The following is a 21,680-nucleotide window of genomic DNA, read 5'->3' as shown; positions in this document are numbered from 1 at the left end:
GATATACTTCGGAGAGCAGGGTGTGAAGGTCCCCAGAGAACCAGAGTAAGGGCTGGCCACCCTGTGCAGCTGAGCTCAGCCTGCTCGGGAAGGTGGGCATGATAGTGTGTCTGCCACATTCCCTCCTCAGCCACCATCCTGGTGACCTGGGCCAGGTCTCCTCAAGGGTACCACACACCAGAGACAATTACATTTCCTCCAATCAGATTCAACTTCCTTGCAGAGACAGCAACCCGTCTTTTCAGAAATGCATTACAAGAAAATTTAAAGAACATTGGGGCATCTAGTGCTGCCAGGGGCCACCGATTCATCACCCAGGTAATGAGAAGACCTTGAACCCAAGTCCACCCCATGCACTACTGCAATGATCAGTCACATCTATAGGCAACAGGGCAGCCTCGGGAATTCACACTCCACCCAGCAGCCCCTGTTGGTGAAGAAGAAGCATCTACTAGATCTTCAAGGCATGTTGGAGTCTCGATCCTGCATCCTTTGAGGCATTCTGTGGGGCAGGGTCCTGTGTGTAGTGACCCTGGGGCATCTCTTCTCCCCCACCTTCATCCTGATGCTCCAGGCACCAGCATGGCCCATCGTGCCTGGAAGCTCTACTCTCTTTCCATCACTGGCAAACCTCTGTGTGAACCCCAAGACCTCATTCAAGTGAGCCAGTGACCCTGTATCATAGTTCCAGAATCCTAACAGTTCAGCCACCTGCCTGCTACTTGCCCTGACCAGGATCTATGTAACAACTGGATACTGTGACAGGGACTCCAGGATGGACTGACAGAGGCGGTGACCAGTAACCAAAGGCTGGCTGTCCTCTGGTCACAACCCACTCTGCCACACCTTTCAGGATCCTTGTGCTCCAGGTGGGACGGTACCTGCTCTCCTGCTGTGCTTAGGTGTGGGTAGATACTCTTGTCCTAATTTCATTGTGGTTGCTCCGACAGATACGTTAAGAGAAAGTGATGGGGTGGGGATGGGGGTGCTGCAATTTACAATCCCAGATTACAGTCCATCAGTTTGGGAAATCGAAGCAGGAACTCAAGAAGCTAGCGACATGACACCCACAGCTGTGAGCAAAATGAAATGTTGCATCCTTGTTTGCTTAGGCTCAACAAGCCTCCTCTCTTCTAGACAGCTGCCTGTGCATTCCCACCATCACCACACCAAGGACCTGAGCTGGAGAAAGGGGTCCCACTGGGAGACAACACATGTACAGCAGTCTGGAGAAGCTGTGTCGGAGGGATGAGATGACGGCAGTGCAGGTACTCTGGGCGGGGCCCCACAGCCATGTCCCAGTGAGAATTGCTGACGAAGGATGGGATCCATCCCTCTCTCTCAAATCCCAGCCAGAAAAGACAACAGAGGTGAGACTCCACTCATTGCAATGACGGAAAGAGGGAGAGGGAGTGGCAGACCACACCCTCTTCTGGGAAGGGAGGATGCCAAACCTTCTCTACCCCTGTCTTAGTCGGGGTTTGTATCCTGCACAAAACATCATGACCAAGAAGCATGTTGGGGAGGAAGGGGTTTATTCAGCTTACACTTCCACACTGCTGTTCATCACCAAAGGAAGTCAGGACTGGAACTCACACAGGACAGGATGTTGGAGGCAGGAGCTGATGCAGAGGCATGGAGGGGTGCTGCTTCCTGGATTGCTTCCTCTGGCTTGCTCAGCTTGCTTTCTTATAGAACCCAGGACTGCCATCCCAAGGATGGCACCACCCACTCTTGATCACTGAGAAATTGTCATACAGCCTGATCTCATGGAGGCATTTCCTCAAGGGAGGCTCCTTTCTCTATGATAACTCCAGCTTGTGTCAAGTTGACGCACAAAACTAGCCAGCACAACCCCCTTTCCAAGGCCTTGACAGATCTCTGGTTATTAGGACTCTCCTCCAAGGAAGAGGATGTGGGAAGATGGAACAGATTCATCTGTGGAGTGGAGGGCAGGACTACATTACCAGATACCAAGCACAGATGACCTGTCTGGGTGGGAGCACCATGTTCCATTGCCATAGTCTCTGTTTCCAAAGAAGGGCTGTCGGGCACCTCAGTGTATGGATTTCCCAGGGATGTTTCCAGGAGACTTCTGTCAGAAACACACCATCTCCCTACTTGCCAGTCTGATGCCATGCACAGCCTGCCCCATGCCCATAAGCAACTCCTCAGTCACCAGGCAGCCCTCTCGGCTGTCAGCCAAAGCCCAAAGGCCTCCATCAGGACTCCCATCTGTGTTCCCTGAAGCAAAACTAGTGTCCATAAAACCAAGCGCTCTGGACCAGCTTCCAGTCCCCGACTGCCAGCAGGAAGAGCTGCCACTCCCAGCACTGAGGAGCTCAGTGCCCCTCTCCAGCAACTACGTGGCCACCAGGGTCCTTGTGGCTCAGAATATACTGTTGGAGGAACAATGGGCTACACAGTACATAGCCAGCCTCTCAGACCCCAGCCTAGCCACACACTTAGGGGACTTGTCTATCTGATCCTGGACCAACACTCTACCCCTCAGCCCTAGAAGCTACTGAAGCCAGTGCAGACACCATGAACCCCAGTCCAGCCATACTGCGCCTGTGCTTGCACTCAGGTAGGCCCTACCTATCCACTCCTGCAGTGGTCGTTGCTGAGGGCTGTGTGTAGACTCCCAGCATCAGGTTCGACTGCCCCTCCCACCACTTAGGCAAAGTCACTCAGCATGTACAGGACCAAATGGGAATGGTCCATAGAGATGTAGGTCTTTGGGGAAGACCGTCTCAGAGCCTCGTTCCTGTCATCTGATTGGGGGAGAACTGGACCATTCATGTGGGATAACAGCCAGGACACTCTGCTAGTTTGCAGCAAGCACTTGGAACATTGCCTGCACACAGTCAGCAGATCATGTAAGTGTCCCCTTATAGGTCAAAGGACTAGAGGGTGGTGGAGTGGAGATGTGACCTTGGTCTCAGCTTCTTGTCTATAGGAGACAGGTTATCCCATCCTGGCTTCTCGGCATTTCCCCTGAGCAGACTATGTTGTTCCCATTCAACAGGTCATAGAAGAAAAGTCAGCGGACTCAGGGCCATGCTGTACCCCAGCCTGGTCTGAGCCCTGCAAGGACCCATTGTCTTTTACCCCATTGTTTGGCTCACTGTGTGTTTTTTGCCTACTTGGTTCCCTAAATCTATGGCTGAGGGTGGCAGGAACTCTGTCAACACTCCTGGCCAGGAAATGGCACAGCAGGCTGCTGCGGTCTCCGGACCACACAATACAGGGGTGGACTCTGAATATCCAGTCACACTAGACTCAGTGTCACTTTCTGTGCTCGTTGGTTTTGTCAACTTGACACAAACCTACACACACCTGCAAATAATGAAATCTCAGTTGAGGAGTTGGCTCCATCAGAGTAGCCCGTGGCCACATCTGTGAGGAACAGTCTTGATGGTGGGTGTGGGAGGGCCCAGCCTACTGTGGGCAGTGCCATCCCTAGGCAGATCCTGAGCTGTCTAAGAATGCAAGTTGACCACAAGCCAGAGAGCAATGTGGTAATCAGCACTACATTCCATGGTCTCTACTTCAGTTCCCGCTTCCCGGCTGCAGCCTCAAGCTCCAGCCTTGACTTCCCTGATGATGGTCTGTGATCTGTGAACCAAGGAAACCCTTTTCTTCCCCCAAGTTGTTTTTGGCCATAGCATTTGTCACAGCAACAGAAACCAAACTAGTACACCTTCAAAGCTGGGGGCAGTTCTGAGCCGAGCCAGGAAGAGACTCAGGGCTGTGACACTGAATAGTGTGACAACTGGAGACAGTTATGTCTGCTGTATGGCCTCCCCAAGATCTATACCCCAGGCCAAGAGGAGGCATCTCAGGCACAGAGAATCCTCTTACAGATAGATACGCATTAACATCCACCCCTATCCCACACCCACATCTTACACCCCTATCCCACACCCACATTTTTCTATCAGCTTCTGACAACAGATGGTAACTGACCAACATATGAACACATTGGTGAATTTGCCTCTCTGAGAACTGCAATGGGGAAAATGGACTTCCTTGGTGTATTCATCTGCCTAGAGTATGCCAGACACACACTAGCTCTGTTTTCATAGATAATTGATTATTCTCTGATTCACCCATCAGCCCCTTCTAGTTTGGCTACTGCAAACCAGCCTATTCCAGCACAGTGTTCAAGTTATAATCAATGCCTCCTTGTTTCAGTCCTGCCTCACTCACCGCAACTATTAGGCACTAACTGTGTCCCAGAGATTGTCTTAATCACTTTAACTAGAATTCTCTTTCCCTCTCTCCATCTCCCCCCCCCCCATCTCTTCTAAAAACCCACAGAAACAAACAGATAAACACTAGACATGTCATCTGCTGTTTTGGATTTGAGCTCTGGCCCTACACCAAGTTTCTACACCTTTGACACCCCTATGACCTCCAGTTTCCACCTCCTCAGCTGCATGGCAGTTGGTATCATAGACATCTGCAGGCTGTGAGGGACTGAGAAGGTCAACCCCTGTACGGCCAGAACCAACCCCAAGGCTGTATTCCTAGAAAACACATCCACCCCATACCATCAACAGCCTCAGAGGCAGATCTGTCTCAATCACAGGAATAGGATGTGGGCAGACATGGCTGATACTTCTGGGTTCCCCCCAGACAACTGTTCAAAGCCAAGTACACCCCCTGGGAGCCCTCTATCTAGATCAGAAAAATAGGTACCCAGGACCACCCTTCACCATCACCAGGACTTCTGAACATTTCACCCTCAATTTCTTCTTTTGTTAACCTTCAACAGAGAAGATTCTCACACATTGAGTTCATTATCTCTATGTGGGTGTGGTTCTGAGCATAGCATCCAGGGTCTCACCAGTGTGGGGCAAGTGCTCTCTCTCTCTCTCTCTCTCTCTCTCTCTCTCTCTCTCTCTCTCTGCCTAGCTACACATCATGATCTTGTTCATGATCTTGTGCTTCAAGAAGTGTTTCCCTGGGCAGATTCTGTGTCAGACAATGGGGAGACAGACAGCTGGGGAGAGGCTCTGGCCTCCCAGAGAGGTATCAACGAATGCGCTCAACAACATGGGAGGAATCCCTTGTGCATGCTATATTGTGCATACCAAGTACCGTGGGGGTAGACGGGTGTGAGGGGAATTGTGGGCTTTGGGATTTAGACCAGTTGTTGTGGAGAGGCACTAGGAACCTTAAAGGATGGACAGGAGGCAGTCAGTAGACCAAGCATGCTGGCAGAAGGGGCTATGCATCCAGAACTCCTGAAGTATGGGTGACAAGAATGTCTGGTGACACAGCATCATGGTGCTTATGTGACACATTAGTGTCTGTTGCCCCTGCACAGGGTCATAAGCGCTTTAGAGACAAAGGCTCCCCAGCACTCTTCCCAGACCCCAGAATACAGGTGCCACCTAGAGAAGGAACCAGTGTGGGGGGAGGATTGGTCTCCAAGACAGCACATGGAAGCAGGTGGCCTGGGCTGGGTCCACCTAAGAGTCCCTAGAAACAAGGATAAGGCTGTCTATGGCAACTTACCTCAGGTGCTCCTGGGGTCAGGAAGGTGGCACTATACTCAGCCAGGGCTATATCCTCAAGCATGTTCTGCGCCAGCTCAGAGAGCAGGCGGTTCCTGGGCTCGTGCCTTGGCAGCTCCTGCAGTAGGTGTTCAATCAGGCGGTTCCTCTCCTGGCACTTGTGGACCAGGGAAGCCAGCTTGGCCTGGAAAGTAGGGTTCATGGTAAAGGCTGAGCTAGGGGCCAAGGCAGTCAGTACCCCATTCCCGGTATGATTCCCTCATCCACAACCGGGACCTCAGGGTTACATGCTACCATCCTAAAAGTTCCAGGATCACATAGTAGGCACTCGAGAATACAGACCCAGACTCGTTGGTGGCTCAGAGCTGCAACTAAGCTCCTCTTCACACCTCAGCCTACCAATCTGTCTGATGCACTGTAAGGGGAACCAGGAACCACCCGGCAGAGCCCTCCCTGCCTTTTCATTTGGCTTCACCTTGCTAAAGCACAAAGCTCTGGGGTCCTCCTTTAATGGGAGGGATTTGTCAAAGCATGAAGTTAGTCGGGGGGGGGGGCACTCATGGTCCTGACTTTATGGGGGTCCTTATACTGTCCTGTCTATGGTGTCCCAGATGGCATCCTAGAGTCTCCGTGGGAATTCCTAAAGTTTCCATTTTACCAATACCAGTGTTTCTCAACCTGAGGGTCCTGACCCCTTTGGGGGTCAGATAACCCTTCCACGGAGGTCACCTAAGACCATCAGAAAATGCAGGTGTTTACATTACAATTCACAACAGTAGCAAAATTATAGTTATGAAGTAGCAACAAAATAAGTTTATGGTTGGGGGTCACCACATGAAGAACCGTATTAAAGGGGTGCAGTATCAGGAAGGTTGAGCACCACTAATTAACACAAAGGTGAGGCTCCAAGAGAAGGCAGGAAACAGGGACTCTGAGTATCATGGCGTCCAACTGATGATCAAGCAAGGCTCCTCCTCAGCCACCCACACAGAAACCAGGACCGTGGGTGGGTCTCTGCCTCCTCCCAAATGCAGGCCCAGATTAAACATGTCACCTTATCCTGCTAGCAAAGAGCATTGCAGCAAGGGTCCTTCCTCCGTATGGTATGTCCCAAATATACATATAAAAGGATAGGTAGAGTGGGGACCTTCTTAAGGAAGCATGCACTGGAGTGAATGCAGTATGGGAAAGTGGGGGAGATGGAGAGAGATGGAGAGAGAAGAGAAAGAGGGAAAGGAGAAAGAGAGAAGAAGAACAAAGCAAAAGAAGGGTGAGGAGAGGAAATGGGGAGGGAGGACTGTGGGCACCAAGGCACTGCCCCCCGAGCCCAGCTCCGAGGACAAAGTGGAACACAGCGTGTGGGGTTAAGAGGCGCCATATAGGATGATCTCACACACGTGAGAAGCTAGGTGAAGAATATATGTGGAACACTGCTCATGTGGGGACCTGGGTGACATCCGTGGCTGACACTTGGGTATTTTCATGAAATACAAAATGGTGACGTGGCAGTATGTTACCTTCAGAGGGCTTGAAGCCAGGCGCACTTCATGCTGCTGCTCCCGAAGCTCCTCAAGCTGAAAGAAGAAGCACACCTGTGACTGAGCAGTGTGGGATGGGTCAGGGGAGGGTGCCAGTGCTGGCCTGCAGTCACCTTTCCCTGTGTGGGGAATGGAGTGCCATAGGAACACAACCTACTGTGAACCGTGGGTCCCTGAGCCACACATTATCCTGACATAGCTGGCCCCTGTGACCTGTATGTTCCTGCATAGTGTCTTCTGTGCAGTGGGGTACAATGACTGTTCACCCCAAGCTGAGGGTCACTGATATAGGGCACCTAGACTCAGGCATGGTGGTCAGCGGTGCTCAATAGGCACTAGGTACTGTTACCACCTGGGGCAGACCAGCAATGTGGATTCTGTTCCTGGTGTGAGGCTGCTCACACTCCAGCCCTCAGCTCCGGGCTGGCCTCTGGTACCCAACACTCATCATGCAGCTTGAGTGCCCTCCTGACCTGGCCTCAGGCCCTGCTGAGAAGGACCAAGTATGGGACCTAGCACGACAGAGAGAGGAGCCAGAGAACAGGTACCAGGCATGTGTGAGGTCACCTCAGACTTTCCACATTAGCCCAGCATCCCACCTTACCAGATTCTGTCTGAATTCTTCTCCTATAAAATGTATAAAATGGGGATTTTATGGCAATTCCCTCACACTCTCTTATCTGTTGCAATCTAAATAAACCCCTTGCCCCTGACCAGTTCTTACCCATCACTCTTCTTCCTCAACATTACACACTCACACAAATAGGATGTGTGTGCACAGGCACATGAAAATCTGATGCATGGGGAGTGTCACACACGCTTCCTGTTTGGTAATTAAATAGAAAAGCCTGGCGACGTTTTCAAGCAAACCAACTGGCCTCATCCCTTTAAAAGCTCACACACTCTCTCCTCCTGCAGCTGTGGTGTGACTTATTTACGCAGGCCTCTGTTGGTGGGAATACGTAATGCTGGTCTGTTTCTTTGCTTTTACAGACATTACTTCTGTGCATCTATCTGGCGTAACTCTCTAGGACTGGTGCAAAGAGAGATTCCAGCTTCAAGTGGATAAACTTGTATTCAAAAGGGACTCAATGTGTGCAGGCTTCGAGGTGGTAGGACTACAAGCAAACAGTGCTTTAGGGGCACACCAGCCCAGCCGCACATCCGATTGAAGTGCTTGTGACAGCGTGCAGCAGACCGGCGCAAGCGCAAGTCAGGCTGAAGCTCAGCACGGAGAGGGGAAGAGGGCACTGAGTCCACTGCTGGCCATGCAGCTATTGACAGCTGGGAGTCTGTTTTCTTCAAGAGTGGCCCTGGTAAGTGGACCACACTGTAGTATATGGACAGCACAAACTTACTTGATGGATTTAAGTTAAAGAAAGCAGAGGGTGGGGAAGGAGGAGAGGGAGACTCGGGTGGGGAGGGAAGGGGATCGGTGAGAGTTGGCAGAACGGAGAATATGACCGAAACACATTGTATAAGATTACCAAAGGCAAATGATTGTTTATGTGGATGAGAAGGGAGTGAAAAATGTAAGCTGGGGATAGGGAGAAAGTATTCTTAAGCCATGCATGTAAGCATGCCTTAGATAGAATGTGTTGAGGAAAATGTGGTACATCTACACAATGGAGTACTACTCAGCTATTAAAAATAATGAATTTATGAAATTCATAGCCAAATGGATGGACCTGGAGGGCATCATCCTGAGTGAGGTAACACATTCACAAAGGAACTCTCACACAATATCTACTCACTGATAAGTGGATATTAGCTCAAAACCTAGGATACCCAAGATATAAGATACAACTTGATAAACACATGAAACTCAAGAAAAATGAAGACTGAAGTGTGGACACTTTGCCCCTCCTTAGAAGTGGGAACAAAACACCCATGGAAGGAGTTACAGAGACAAAGTTTGGAGCTGAGACGAAAGGATGGACCATGTAGAGACTGCCATATCCAGGGATCCACCCCATAATCAGCATCCAAACGCTGACACCTTTGCATACACTAGAAAGATTTTATCAAAAGGTCCCAGATGTAGCTGTCTCTTGTGAGACTATGCCGGGGCCTAGCAAACACAGAAGTGGATGCTCACAGTCAGCTAATGGATGGATCACAGGGCTCCCAATGGAGGAGCTAGAGAAAGTACCCAAGGAGCTAAAGGGATCTGCAACCCTATAGGTGGAACAACATTATGAACTAACCAGTACCCCGGAGCTCTTGACTCTAGCTGCATATGTATCAAAAGATGGCCTAGTCGGCCATCACTGGAAAGAGAGGCCCATTGGACACACAAACTTTATATGCCCCAATACAGGGGAATGCCAGGGCCAAAAAGGGGGAGTGGGTGGGTAGGGGAGTGGGGGTGGGTGGGTATGGGGGACTTTTGGTATAGCATTGGAAATGTAAATGAGCTAAATACCTAACAAAAAATGGAAAAAAAAGAATGCATTGAGGGTGCTTTGGGGTTTCTGTATATAAGATTAGGAACACATATCATGTTCCGTTAAAATCAATTACTGATATGTGTCATCACTGAGGGCCGATGCAGAATGAGAAACAAAGTGGGGTTCCCCCGTGCACTTCCTCAGGCTTCCTCCAACGGGAACATTGTACAAAGCTGCGGGGTCAGCAGGGACTGAAGTCAGCACAACTGCAGCTGGAATTTCTGCCCTTGGGTGTGTGTGTGCCTATGAAGGTCTGTGTGGGTTTAGACCCATGTTGGTCCAAATGTCCTCCAGAGCCAAGATCCTGAGCCAGTCCACCTTGAGTCTCTCACTGAACTTCTATAATCATGTCCATGCATGCCCCCTACAGAAGAAGGGCTGAACTTTCCTCTTGCAAATATTTGAAGGTGCCTGTGCTGACCAGTCTCATGTCAGCTTAGCACAAGCTAGAGTCATCAGAAAGGAGGGAGCCTCAATTGAGAAAATGCCTCCATAAGATCCAACTGTAAGGCATTTTCTTGATTAGTGATTGATGAGGGAAGACCCAAATCTGTTGTGGGTGGTGCCATCCCTGGGCTGGTGGCTCTGGGTTCTATAAGAAAGCAGGCTGAGCAAGCCACAGGGAACAGACCAGTAAGCAGCATACTTCCGTGGCTTCTGTAGCTCCTGCCTTCAGGTTCCTGCCCTGTGTGAGTTCCTGTCCTGACTTCCTTCAATGATGAACAGTGATGTGGAAGTGTAAGCCGAATAAACCTTCTCTTCTCCAACTTGCTTTTTGATCATGGTGTTTCATCACAGCAATAGAAAACCTGAGACGGTGCCTGATGCTTTTAAAACCCATATATACATATTGTTTTGATGGAGGGCAGCTGGCTGCAAAGGCTCCAGACCCCTTGTCTTTCTTCCCACATTGCTCTAGGCTCTAAATCTCTAACCAACACAACCAAGCTGTTGGCTCTCACTCCTTGAGGTCTGGAAACATTCAGAGGGCGGGGAAGGGTTGGCCTAGCCTACCTTGCTTTTGAGCTTATCCTGGAGGCCCACTGCCTCATCCCGAGCCATCTGCAACTCCCTCAGTGCCCAGCCCTGGTCCCTGAGCTGGCACTGTAGGGTCCGAACCTGGTGCTGGAGCCGCTGTATGCATAGTCTGGTGTCTTCCTCAGAGGCAGCAGCCTTAGAGTTTTGGAGCTGAGGAAAAGAAGTGTGGGTAAAATCATCAGGTGATAAAGTGCCATCGCCTACAACCAGTAACCTACTCTACTGTCTGTCTCTCTGTCTGTCTGTCCATCCATCTATCTATCTATCCTGTTTGGGTTTTTTTCTCATAGTAGAAAGAAAAAAGGAAGGGGAATGAGAGAGAGAGAGAGAGAGAGAGAGAGAGAGAGAGAGAGAGAGAGAGAGAGGGAGGGAGGGAGGGAGGGAGGGAGGGAGGGAGGGAGGGAGAGGGAGGGAGGGAGGGAGGGAGAAGGAGGGAGGGAGGGAGGGAGGGAGGGAGGGAGGGAGGGGGAGAAAGGGATGGAGAGAAGGAGGGAAAGAGATAAAGATAGATAGATAGATAGATAGATAGATAGATAGATAGATAGATAGATAGAAAGACAGAGTATGAATAAAGAAGACTCTCAAATTCTATGCCTTCCATTATTGCTAACATCCATTTCTCACATGGGATGCCCTTCGTGCCTCTCGGTGCACATATGAATGTATGAGCCCTGATGAATATCCTGAGAGGAGAAGGAAAGGTAAATAGAACCACAGAACAACGTCCCAGATTATTACTCTCAAAAATATGCAAAATAGGACCTATCAACCAGGGTCCTGTTCGATCACTCTCAGTAACTATTGCTTTGAAACACAGAAAAATGAACTTTCACACACAACTCGAACTGTCAGATGTGTGTGCCGTCGAAGCTTCATGACTTTGCATAAGGCAGACAATTCCAAATTTCCCTCGATTACTACCAAATTGCCACCTATTCTCTGACAGAATGAATACCACAGGAGCAGGATTCATACAGCTGCCAGGGGAGTCAGGGAAGTAGGAGCTTGCTCAGCCCTGAGGGAAGTAAGATCAATAGTAGCGATTGTTCTGCCCCTAAATGATCCTGTGTGCTGAGTCCTCATTATTTTACTAACCCACATATACACACATATGTACAAAGCATGTGTCTTTTCCTTACATGTTCTTAAAAGATTGAAAGTGTTCATTTGACTGTTGACAGTGGTGGCACATGCCTTTAATCCCAGCACTTGGGAGGCAGAGACAGGTGAATTTCTGAGTTTGAGGCCAGCAGTGTCTACAGAATGAGTTCCAGGACAGCCAGGGCTACACAGAGAAACCTTGTCTCAAAAAAACCAAAAGAGAAAAACTGCTTATAAAAGTGTTAATTTATATGTATGTCAGTGTGAGTTGTGCCACATGAGTGCAGTGCTCACAGAGGCCAGAAGATGGCGACAGATCCCCTGGAGCTGGAATTTCAAGTGGCTGTGAGCTGCCCAACATGGACTTTAGGGAAATGGAACCTGAGCCCTCTGGAAGAGCAGCAGGTGCTCTGAACCCCTGAGCCATCTCTCCAGCTCCTCTATAAAATCTGATAAAAGATATATATTTTTCTTTCTCCTGCCATGTGTGGTTTCCCATTCTTAGTATTGGAGTGATATCTGTAGTTGTGCTGAACTTGACTATGCTAATTCTGTCAGGGGATAGACAGACCTTATCCATGATGGGAACACACCTGTGGGGTCTTGAGAACGCATGGGGGTGGATTTCTAACCCCACTGAGCAAGGAGTGATCAATCCTGATCCGAATGCTAAGGTGCACATGGGAAGGAGTGGTATGGCTAACAGGGATCGTCTCCATGAAGGACTGGGTAGCTCAGAGATACCCGTATCCCTTGCTTTATTTAAACCAGCCTGTTTCTTCCATAACTTCTACCATCCCACACTCTAGTGGGAGAAGGTGGAGAGGTCTCGGGCTATTCTGCGAGCAGGAAAGAAGGGTGGGACAGGAGAGGGCAGGATCCGTGTGACTGTGATTGATCGGACATCTCCCTGTGAACAAGGACCACAATAACAGAATGTGGTATTTTTCTTAATTAATAAAAATTCACACTGCGTAGGCCTGAGACTCGCAGGCTGGGGCCTGTCAGGAACAGATGGGTGCTCCGGATGGTTCCATAAAATTTAGCTCCAGACTCCAAAACAATGTGGCCTTTTGAGAAGTTTGGTGGCTCGATGCTGTGTCCTGCCTCTGGTGGCCTGGACAAGGGCTCTGCCCTATGGACCCTAAGAGAGTGCCCACAACATGATCTGGTAGTAGGTGGGGAAGTCGGCCGGTGCCCGAGTCTACACAGCTGACTGTATGCTGCATTTAGGCTTAGGGACAGCAGGGAGATCCCATAGGAGCTGTGGTTGACTGGGAGAGTGACAGACACAGGTCATTCAGCCCAGTTTGCAAAAAGGAGGTCTAAAAGCTATGGAAGCCTGAGCAGAGACTCTGGCCCCATCCATCTGTGCTGTGGTAGCAGACACCATGCTGTGAAACCAACGTGTAGCCTTCATCGATTCTAGTGATACAAATCCCCGTCACAAGTATAGCAATGACTGCAGAACCGTAAAGAGCTGTGCCCAATCAGCTCCTCCACCCCTCTGCCCTGAGCCCAGTCTGCAGGGCTGCCCTGAACATGAGACTCGAAGGTCAGTAGCAGTTCCCAGGTGAAAGCTGAAATCTACCGAGAAGCCAATGAAGGATGCAGAGAACTCAGTCTCAGGTTGCTGCAGCTCAGGGTGCAGTTGGTGAGGTGTAGACGGCAGCTCCTGCAGCCTTGGAGACTCTGCTGTGTCCTTACTATAAGAACTGGGGATTTGGGCCCAGTATGACAGGGAGCTATAAGAGGGCCAAAGGTCTAAGAGTGACTCTGTGACAGAAAGAGGATCTTCACCCTCTGTCCCTGATCATCCCTAAATCCTGTGGACTTCATCTCCAGTTATTAACCTCACATTTCCCAACTGTTTGTCACCTCTTGGTTGTGATCCCCAGATGCCCTCTGTGGTCCTCAAACTCCCTCCCCACCCCACCCCCTCTCTGCCTCCCCCCACCTCTCACATACACCCCACCTCAGAGGAGGGCCACCTAGCGAGCTCTGACCTTTTCTCATCAGCCTTTTCTACCTTCTATCACATATCACAGCCTGCCTGCTGTGGCGGCCACACCAGCTCAGTTTTATTTTTAAACAAGTCTGACTCTTCACTGAATCAGAGCTGAAACAGCTGTCTTACAATATCCTGAAACTCTCTACTCTCTATGCCTCCCTCCCCTCCCCCAGGGTTTTCAGTTCATGCCAGGTTAGGTCAGAATCGCGTTACTGAGAAACTATGAAATCCAGGGAGGTGTTGGGAAGGGTGGATGGTGTGGACAATGAAGACACCAGGCCAGTGTGGATCCCTGGGCTTCTCTCTGAAGCACTTTGTAGAGCATGATTTGGGAAATTGGCTCCACTGCTGAGAGCAGGGCTGGGTGAAAAGGATGAGAGATGGAGTTCAGGTAGACTTAGGGTACAGGGGAGAGAGAGCCGCAGAGAAGAAACCCAACTGCTGCCCTAAAAATGTCCTCCTGGATCCTCTGCTGGGAGGTGAGCCACCAGGACCTCAGGGTCACACAGCACTAAGCATGTGGCAGTGTTGGTTGTCCTAGGAGCAAGTGCCACACTGTGAGAGGCACAGCACACCCTAGGACCAAAAGAGACTCTCATGGGAATACTGTGATGACCAGCAATCACCCCATGAGGGGCCAGCATGAGATGCGCACAGCACCACCCGGAAGAAGAGGCAACCAGGGATCTCTACCACACATCACAGGAAGGTCCAAGCCTCAAAAGCTCTTTGAATAACTGATATATGAAGAAACAGAGAAATCTTCCAAGAAATCAAACGAACAGAGGCAGGCAAAGAGATGATCCAAACCCCGGAGTGCAGATGAGACCCTACAAAATGTCAGGCGCTTACATATTTCCTCATTTGAAAGATAAATTGAATGGATGAAAAGGTGGACTACTTCAGCATATGGTCAGCATTGCTTCTTTATAAATAATAAAATGAATTTTCTAGACCCGCAAAGTACAATGAATGGAATCAGGAGTTCACCGGGTGAATTCAGCAAGATGTGGGTCACAACAGAACACAGAGTTAGCAAATTAAAAGAAAAAAATCAATAGAAAACCCCCAAACAGAAGCACAGGCCTGCAAACTTATGATAAACCTTTTTTTTTTTTTCAAAAGATAAAAGAGTCAGCCAAAAAGTCTGGAATTCCAGAAGGTGGAAGAAAAAATAAGAATAAATTCTTTACAAAAGAACATCCACTGTACTGGAGAGATGATCACGAGGTCAAGATGGCTGCTGTAGAGCTGAGGTCCAGAGCTCCATCTCCAGCATCCACAGTGAGAGCTAAGTGTGGTAGCACACATTTGTAATCCCAGCACCTGAGAGACTGAAACAGGCAGATCCCCGTGGCTTGATGGCTAGTCACTCTAGTCTAATCGGCAAGCCCTAGATCACAGGGAAATCCTGTCAGGTTATAGCTCCAAGAGAATGACACCGGAGGCTGACCTCTGATCTCCAAACACCTATACTCACAGATGCACATGCATATACACATACACATACACTGCACGCGCGCGCGCACACACACACACACACTGTAGACATACACACATATGTACCTCTGAACATGCAAAAGAATTTTAAAGGAAATGATAACCAAGGATTTTTCAAATCTAAAAAATTTCTGTCTTTACATAAATATACACGTTCAAAGAGCTTGGGAACTTGTATATAGAAAGTACAAACAGAGCCATAGCTAGATCCATCAAGCCACCAAAACTCAAAGATAAATGAAAATCTTCAGAGCAGTCAGACTTAGCGTCGGCGTTTATTCTGGGGCTTGGGGGATGATGATGACAACGTGTGTCTGAGGGTGGAAGGCAGACGACAGCAGAAGGCAGCCTTCTGAGCACTGAGTGAGGGGAGGCTGTGGATCCAGTGCTGAATCTAAGAAAAGGGACCTTCAAGGCCAGGAGAACACAAGAAAGAACACCACCTAATCCGTACTATGAGAAATATCAGCAGCAAACTGCTCCTCCAAATTCCTGTGGAATAGACGCAATAAACACATGTGGGTGTGTGCAAAAATGGCTAATGACTGCTCAAATCAGCAACAACAACAGCTAACAAGGCTTAGAATACACTGAAGCGATACGTGACGGGATAACAGAGAAGAGGCAGTTAAATACTAAAAGATTTTTCTCTCTCTCTTTTTTTTTCATGATTTGGGGACATGGTACAATGGCATTAGCCTAAGGCAAATTTAAATGACAGATACATCCTAGAATTTCTAGAGTGGTCACTAAAATAACAGTAGTAAATTATACAGGAATATAAGCTACTGTGGAAGAAAGAATTATATATATATGTATACATACAAATATGCATACACACACACACACACACACACACACACACACACACACACGGTGAAGTGCAGACAATAAAGGAAACTGGTAAAAAGCCAAAAGCTGTTCTTTGAGACAGCAGCTAGATTTGCTGAGGAGAGGGAGGGAAGCAGAACTCAGCGATGGCGAGTGAGGGGGAGAGGGCAGATGGAAGGAGAGGGGGGGGGGATTTCTGAGTGATACACAGTCTTAGCGGCAGTGGTCCCCAGACATTAACACTGTGAGCATTTTGTCCTGGGGATTATAAACATGGAGATTTGATTTGTCAGGGATTGAGTTAGCAGAGAGTGACTCTAAGAGAGGTTCCATGTCTGCACCAGAATCCCACATCTCTATAGAACAAACCTTGTCTCCACTCTGCTGCTACCTTCCATGGCTCACTGCTCTGTCTGCAACAACTTTTTAAGACATACCCTGGAGAGTGCTGGCTTGGGCTGCTTGAACTATTCACATGGGAAAATCCAAGGTATGATCTCAAAATGCAAACCCCAGACCCAGACCCAACTTCAGCCTCAGCTCCAGACCCAGACCCAGAACCAGAACTAAGCAAGAACCAGAACCAAGCAAGACCCAGACCCGGACCCAGAACCAGAACCAAGTCAGACCCAGACTCAGACCCAAACCCAGACCCAGACCCAAGCAAGACTCGGACCTGGACCCGAACCCAGACCCAGAACCAAGTCAGACCCAGACCCAGAACCAGAACCAAGCAAGAACCAGAACCAGAACCAAGCAAGACCCAGACCCAGGCCCAAGCCCAGAACCAAGTCAGACCCAGACCCAGAACCAGAACTAAGTCAGACCCAGACTCACCCAGACCCAGACCCAGACCCGGACCCGGACCCCGACCCGGACCCGGCCAGGCCCAGGCCCAGGCCCAGGCCCAGGCCCAGGCCCACCTATTTGCTGGACCTACTGGGAGATTCAGGCTTAACTTTCAGGCCAAAAGGGAGATCTTGGGCTCTTCCCAGCTGACGCCCTCCCTAACTGGGTGACCTCAGACAAACCCCTTCACTTTTCTGCCTGGTTTTCTCATCTAGCAAATGTGACTGGTGATCTAATTCCCTCTTATGGCTGCAGCAGGGGCATCTACATCTTTGGGAGGGTGGGGAGGCCCTCACTACTGAGCTTGCTAAACAGGAAGGAAGTCAAATCAGAATGCCTGGGGGCTGAGGCTCCGGGACCTCTGAGGCGCTCCTTGTTGCACAGAACACCATGGCGTCTTCTGTTCTTTCGGCAGCCAAGCTCTGTCTCCCGCTGCCCCGTTGGTGTGTGCTTCCTGAGGCCCTGTGGTGGCTGCACAGACTGATGAGGTCATAGTAGCATCAGCCCTGCATTTGGAATCTTCCAAATCTAAGGAAGGTCCTCCAGCCACATCCGACTTCTCAGCCCAGGATGGCCCACAGGCTCTTGTGCTAAGTTGTCTTGAAAACATAGTCACCTGGACCTCTTTGTCTTCAGCGTGTCCCTTGTCTCCCACCATGCTGGCGTTTCCCTGGGAGTACCACGTTTCTTCCCCCGAATCCCTGCTCATCTGCAGGACCTCCCTCTCCAGGCCTTGGACCCTGCCCACAAGGCGCTTGTTTTCCCCCTGCAGAGCCCAGACCATGTCTTCTATCCCTAGCACTGTGTCTTTTATCAGTCCTTTATAGCTGACCCCGAGCTCAGAGATCAGAGCCCTGAGCTCTGCATTTTCCAGGGTGACATGTTTCACCCTGCTCCCGGCTTTCCTGACACTTTCAGCCACGGCCTTATGCAACTGGCCCAGGTCCCTCTTCAGTTTCTCGTTCTCCTCTTCCAGCTGGGAAATCTTGCAGTAACTCTTCCTATTGCATTCCTCCAGGTCGGACACAGCCTGCAGGCACCCGTCCAGCTCGTGCCTGAGGCGGACCAGCTCTCCCTGCAGCGTGTGGTTTGCCTGTTCCAGCCTCAGTGCCTTGGCAGCTTCTCTTGCATGCTCCTTTTCACAAGGGCATCCTTCATGGTGACATCCCTCTTGGTGTCCCTGAAGCCCGGCATTATCAAGTAAAATCTGACTTCTCTCTTTCTCCGTGTTAGCCAGGAGCTGATGGAATCTGCTTCCCGCCTTATTTAGGATATAGCATGTTGCAGGGAGCTGACTGCCACCCAGCTCAGAAGAGCCCCAGTTGGCTTTATCCCCATTGAGTACTGCTCCTGGAAAAACTTCTCCATTGCATAGGACCACATCCTCGTCCAGCCCCACTCCCTCATCGTTCTTGTTGGGTTTTGCATTCAGATCCTGGCTGGCCAATGCCTGCTGAAGGCACACACCCTCCTCCATGTCCCGCCGCCACCTGTGAGTGGCACTGTGGCTCTCTCTCATCAAGGCTGACATCTGCTGGGGGTCTCCACACACACTCTGCAGGTTGTTCAGCTGCTGGAAGCCTGCTCCCACCTCCTTCTCCAGTGTGTCTGTCTGGAGGGCACGCCTATCCTGTCCTGTGATCAGAGCCTGTGAGGAGAAAGGACCTTCACTGCTGGCACCTGCTGAAGCCCATCTGGAAAGCTGTAAAAAATCCTGATCATCTATGCACTGTTCCTGACCCACACGGGTCTTGAACTCAGGCTGCTCAGGGCCCACAGAAGCCGAGTCTGATGCCACTCGGACCTGCATCTTCTCTTGTTCTCCATCCCCAGATCTCTCCTTCTGTAGGAACTCAGCGTCTCCAAAGCACAGCTGGTGGCCCTGCTTGCCCTGTGCACTCCTCCAGATGTCTTTGCCCTTTCCCAAGGAAAGCTGGCTACCATTTGTCCTTGTCCGGGTCCCATGAGCCCTGAAGCTGGTGGCCTCTTCCTCCTCTGGAGACAGATTTATCAATCGTTCCCAGCCACATCCTTCCACATTCCCTCTTTTGCTCAGGGAGTCAGGACCCTCCTGTGACCTAGAGGCTGTCCCATGCAGAGGCAGTATTAGACATTCTGACCCAAGCCAAGGAAAGGAGGACACAGCCTGGGTATCTGCAGCCCCGCCTCCTCCCTGCATGCTCTCTGGAGTGTGGACCTCGGTGTCCAAGGACAGCTTCTCACTGTCTTGCAGGAACAGCAGGCACCTGTCATCAAGCTCTGACTTTACCCCACCCAAGGTTCCCATCACCCCCCACTTCTCTGCACTTGTGACTGGAGGCCCACTTCCCTCCTGCCACTTGTCTCTTGGCTCCTTGGGCCCTTTTGTGAGAGATGAACCATTGGAAATAAGTGGGGACTCCCGACCGAAGGTGATGTCATGGTTCCTTGCCAGATTACGATGGCAGCTGGAGTGTGCCAGAGCTCCAAGGGCGGGTGAAAGCATGCTGTCCAGCTCTTCTTGGGTCTGCAGTTCTTGCAGAGGACACTCCTGGAGCAGGGGCAGCAGGAGGAGCTCTGGGTCTCCAGCAGGTCCCCAGAGCTGGAGCATGGATGTGGGTAACAGCAGTAGGGGTTCTTGGGCTCCAACACTTTGAAGATTCTCTGATACTTCTGACAAACCCAAGGAGCAGAGTGGCTCGTCCATGCCTGAACCTGGGGGACAGCTACACAGCAGCCGGAGAACCTGTGCATCCAGGTGGGGCTGGATGAGAGCCCCCTGCAGGTGGAGAGAGGAGAGGAAGTATGAGATAGGCCTGGCCTGCTGAGTCCCACACATGATCATGACCCCCACTACTCTCTGGACCTGCCATACAGCTGGGCACGTGTCCTTATGTGCCCTCTTCCACCTCAGGGCCTTGCCTTGAGTTCTTCCCGCTGCCCAGGATTCCCCTTCTCCCAGATATTCTCAAGGAACACCCCTTTATCTCAAACCAAATATCATTGCCTCCTCACAAAAGACCCCAACCCCTTGTACCACTCCCCGGCTGTTCTTACTTACCTTCTGCATACTACACCTACTACTCCCTGGCCATTCTCACGTATCTTCTGCATACTACACCATAATAGATCATACACACGTGCCTATAGGGTGGCCCACGCTCCCTATGGTCCTTTCCTATCCAACATGGTCTCCACGGGTGCCACAGAATGTAAAAAGATATTAACGAGGTTTGGTTCTGCAGGGATATGAGTCACCCTGTGGCTTGTAGCTGCCATCAGAGGTGGCATAGATTGAAAGCACCAATCACAGGTGGAAGGTTCTAGTACACAGTGTATGTGGACTCTGTACTTCCCCCAGGGGGTATGAGCTGGCCTTCACTTTGCTTCAGGCCTGGAGCAGTGCCAAGCTTATCTAAGGGGTTTCCTAGACCGCTCTGAATGTCTTTGTAGTCATTTATACCACATGTCTACCAAGCAAGAGAGATATCTGGTCACAGTACCCCGAAGAGAAGCAGGAGGCTGGGTGCCTGACTTGGGCTCCAGTTTTCTACCAGGCCCTGAGTTTCTCAGTCTCCCTGTGCTATAGGGAACTGTGGGGTAGTGGGCAGGCTCTTAGCAGGGACTCTGACCAGCAGGATGAAGCTTAAACCTTGCCTCTAATCTGGTGGGAATCATTTGGCTTCAGGAGCCACACAGCTGCATTTGTAAACTGGGCATCCCTAAATTAAAAGATCTGGACTGGGTCTCAAGGGCAGCAGTGACATGCAGTTCTAACCCAGTGATGAGATTAGAGACAATAGAATTAGCAGAGAGACAGGCATGGTGCTGAAGCTGAGCACATGCTATTTGAGGGTGACAAAGGACATGCATAAAGGGAGGAAGAGAGGGACTGTAGTTCGTGAATCTAGGGATATGGGTTAAGCCTCTGCTCTTAGTCCAGGCCTTGGAGCTTCTTCTTCATCAGCAATGTGGGGCCTAGGGCCGAGGCATCTAAGGGGGTCTCTGGAAGCCAGGAAATGTATTGGCTCAGGGATAGAAGTCTAGAAGCCACCCTGAGGTTGTGAGGGGTTCATTCAACAAGGAGAGCACAGAGGTGCCAATCTTTTGAAGCACTGACACTAAGTGACTTTCCTGAAGTGTTTCTGAGCCGTCTATAAATAGGATGAGTGGGTGGCACACAGGGCCCCACCTTCCTGGCCTTTCATGTCTCTTTAGGGCCAGCAGAAGACTAACTACTGGAGGCAGGTCAGCTCTCTCTCTTGCTGTGTGGAATTCTTTCCTCTACATGAAGCCAAACTTCGTGAGGGGATGTTTCAGGAGGTAAATAAATGAATACATGAATGCATAAACATATATATAAATGCATGCATACATGAATGAATGAATGAATGAATGAATGAATGAATGAATGAATGAGGTTCAGAATCACAGAGTCATGTCAGGACACCACTTTCAGTTCAGCTTTGTTCTTTAGGACAAGAGGCAGAAGGCAGAAGTTGGGATCAGAGGTTTGCCACAGTGTCAGGAAGAATTCAGATCCAGTTTTTAAGACCAGATGATTGGAGTGGCACAGAGTACAGAAGAAGGAGACCTCCAAGGCTGGGGAGCTCTGGGGAGTTCCAGTGTCCCTCGGGTCTCATTATCTCTGGATAGGGAGGCAAGACCTGCTCTGTGGGTGGCCAGGGAGGTTCACTAAGGTAATGTGGGTGTCTTGGGATAGCTCACACCAGACGCACTTATTTGGGGCTTCTTTTCACCCCACCCTACTTCTCAGCTAGGTCTCAGCACATTGCATCCCACTCACTCAAACTGTCCTCTCTCAATTATATTCTTCAAATCTATCACTTCCCCAGGG

The 21,680-nt window shown here is 50.1% G+C and overlaps 1 protein-coding gene across 4 annotated transcripts in view; it reads right to left on the bottom strand.

Moving 5' to 3' along the window:
• Positions 1 to 21,680, bottom strand: part of Gm1043 (predicted gene 1043) — an 83,815-nt gene that overhangs the window by 44,162 nt on the left and 17,973 nt on the right. For 3 of the 4 annotated variants that reach the window (XM_011240811.2, NM_001370827.1, XM_006504234.3), the window contains exons 7-10: positions 17,181 to 19,601; positions 10,528 to 10,701; positions 7,043 to 7,099; positions 5,527 to 5,709 (exon numbers count right to left, since the gene is read on the bottom strand). In XM_011240811.2, the coding sequence (XP_011239113.1) occupies positions 5,527 to 5,709; positions 7,043 to 7,099; positions 10,528 to 10,701; positions 17,181 to 19,601 (2,835 nt within the window). The remainder of the gene's footprint in view (positions 1 to 5,526; positions 5,710 to 7,042; positions 7,100 to 10,527; positions 10,702 to 17,180; positions 19,602 to 21,680) is intronic. The other variant, XM_006504236.4, reaches the window with a different exon arrangement.

The sequence above is a fragment of the Mus musculus genome, chromosome 5 (genome assembly GCF_000001635.26).
Source record: "Mus musculus strain C57BL/6J chromosome 5, GRCm38.p6 C57BL/6J".
NCBI classification, from domain to species: Eukaryota; Metazoa; Chordata; class Mammalia; order Rodentia; family Muridae; genus Mus; species Mus musculus.
Note: the sequence above shows the minus strand (reverse complement) of the source record. Positions and strands in the feature narration are given on the sequence as shown.